The sequence below is a fragment of the Poecilia reticulata genome, unplaced genomic scaffold (assembly GCF_000633615.1).
Source record: "Poecilia reticulata strain Guanapo unplaced genomic scaffold, Guppy_female_1.0+MT scaffold_254, whole genome shotgun sequence".
Classification (NCBI taxonomy): Eukaryota; Metazoa; Chordata; class Actinopteri; order Cyprinodontiformes; family Poeciliidae; genus Poecilia; species Poecilia reticulata.
Window position 1 is genome coordinate 62,113 of NW_007615038.1, and position 2,497 is coordinate 64,609.

General features: G+C 52.6%; 1 protein-coding gene across 1 annotated transcript in view; it reads right to left on the reverse strand.

The window, feature by feature from the left end:
* Positions 1–2,497, reverse strand: part of kiaa1109 (KIAA1109 ortholog) — an 89,729-nt gene that overhangs the window by 10,869 nt on the left and 76,363 nt on the right. The window contains 6 exon segments of the mRNA XM_017303367.1: positions 283–526; positions 608–747; positions 824–985; positions 1,748–1,928; positions 2,003–2,183; positions 2,286–2,496. Of these exon segments, the coding sequence (XP_017158856.1) occupies positions 283–526; positions 608–747; positions 824–985; positions 1,748–1,928; positions 2,003–2,183; positions 2,286–2,496 (1,119 nt within the window).

Sequence of the window (2,497 nt, forward strand, 5' to 3'; positions counted from 1 at the left end):
ACGCACCGTCCGTTAGCTAACCAGAACCAGACAGACCGTCCGTTAGCTAACCGGAACAAACGCACCGTCCGTTAGCTAACCAGAACCAGACACACCGTCCGTTAGCTAACCAGAACCAGACAATCCACTAACACCATTTTATGTAAAATTTGTAATAAGTCATGTTAATTAACACTTTATAATTTATTCATAAAAAAACTATAAGCACAAAGGATTTTCAAAGTTAGCAAAAACGGCAAATGAAAAATTAGCTTTGCTATTAGCGCATTTGCGGTAGTGTGCCAATTGTTGTCAAGAATCCAGCGGGTCCCAGCAGAACTTTCCCCCTACCTCTGCTGGGGGGCAGCTTGGGGTTGTGTTGCCCCGGCGGGGTGGAGGACGGCGCRTGCGGCCCGTCCRTGGKGTTGSTTCCTGTCGGCGTCTCCAGTTCTCCGCGGTTGGAGGAGAACACCAGGTCCAGCGACGGCAGCTTCAGCATGCACTCCACCCTGGACATGGGCAGGCAGCTGAAGCGGATCTGAGAGGGCTGGAAGCAGACGGGTCCGTCAGAACCAAACGGCACCAGGGAGGMTAGCTGCAGCTGCAGAGGTCACGGTTCGGGTCAAACCTGGACTCTGACGTAGACGACCACATCCACCGGGAACGAGGAGTAGGCCGAGGTGGAGGAGGAGACCAGCGAGGTGGTGGACTCCTCCAGCGGGTCCACCGGGTCGAACTGGCCCATGTCCTCCTCCTGGGTTGCCGTGGCTACCAAGACAAACATTGACTGTGAAATGAGGAGCGCCGAGTCGGTGGAAGAAACCGTCAGCGGCACAAAACCGACCTGCATAGCTCCGGTCCACCGGCGTGATGGGAATGGTCTCCAGAGCTTTTTCCAGGAAGTCCAGCAGACACGGACTGATGACCATTTCTTCCGGCAGAGTCTGAAGCGCCACCCAGGCGTACAGCTTGGCTGTCTTCACCCCACCAACGCCCTTCCCTTTGGCTGCAGGAACACAGAGCCAGAGCTGAAACTGCTAGAAGCAGTCTGCATGAAGCGGGTCGCTTCAACTGTAGACCACAAGAACTCCAATCCAGACCAGAGGAGAGGGCCATGCAGCTAGAAACACTGACAGCCTTCAACACAAAGACAGATAGCTAGCTATCCAGACAGATTGCTAASGCTACATAGCTGTCTCACTGTTGGCTACGTAGATAGCTGTACAGATASAAAGATAAATACTGAAGAGCCCACATTAGTTCATCAGACGGAGGAGAGGGAGCTACAGCATGCAGCTAGAAACAAACGCTTCAATGTAGATAGTTATAWACCTACAGTGATAGCTACGTAGCTATCTACATAGCTAGATAGCTATCTATACAGATAAATAACTAGATATCAATCTTTAGAAAGATATCCATATATCGATAACTCAATAGCTAAATAGATAGCTAACTATCTAGCTAGATGAACGGGTATCTAAGTCTAGATAGCCAGTTAGCTATGTAGATAGTTACACATGGCCACAGACGGCTTGATAATAGCTCGATAGCAAGAAAGCTCAATATGCTCAATAGTCAGAYAGCTAGCTACCTGTCCAGTAAGTTACCTGGACAGATAGCTAGCTAGCTAGTTGGAAAGGTAGCTAGCAGTCTCCAGCAATAGAAAGCTTGATAGCTATAAACACAGATATCCAGAGTCCAATTAGCTCMTCAGATGGAGAGAGGTGCAACAGCATGCAGCTATAAACGGAGAAATGGACGGTACCTGCAGCAACAGGTGGGGGAGGTAGGAGCGAGTTAGTCTTGCAGTGGACAGCATTGGGGGGGTTTGGGCCGCTATCTTTCATACCATACAGCTTGGACTCTTTGGAGAGCGTGCGGGGCAGAGAGGATCCCCGCGAGGCGTTGGGAGAATCCGTCTTCAGCGTCTTGGAGTTGTAGTGCAGCTGCAGGAGAAGCGAAAGATTTCAGATTATAATCCCAAACCCAGAGAGAGGAGGACATTCAGAGAGCTGCTGACCTTCACATCTACGCCGGGGATGTAGAAGACCGTCGTCTCCAGGTCGTTGGACTTGGTCTGCAGGGTGGCAGGGCCTTTCTTCCCGGCCAGGAGGTGAGTGGAGGAGCTGTAGGCCGGCTGCAGCTTCTTCTTCTTTGGAGGAGAATCCTGGTCCAGACTCCTCAGGATGCGGTCGCAGCTCCTACACAGAAGAAGAAGAAGTTCTCCATCGGCGCGGCTTTACGAACCCAACCAGTGAGAGACCCAACCAGTGAGAGACCCAACCAGTGAGAGAGGGTTTGACCTGCGCAGGGCGACGTCCTCGTGCTCCGACTGCTGAGTGGTGGGGTGAAGGACGCACTTCCCGCTGTCGATCTCCACGCGCACGTCCAGCTCGAAGTCGATGTTCTTCTCCGGCGCCGGACTGCTGAAGCTGCGGCTGGCCGGCGTGCCGGGCCAGCGTTCGCTGAACAACTGGCTGACGGCCGAGAAGCCCGTCGGCTTCTTATGGGACGG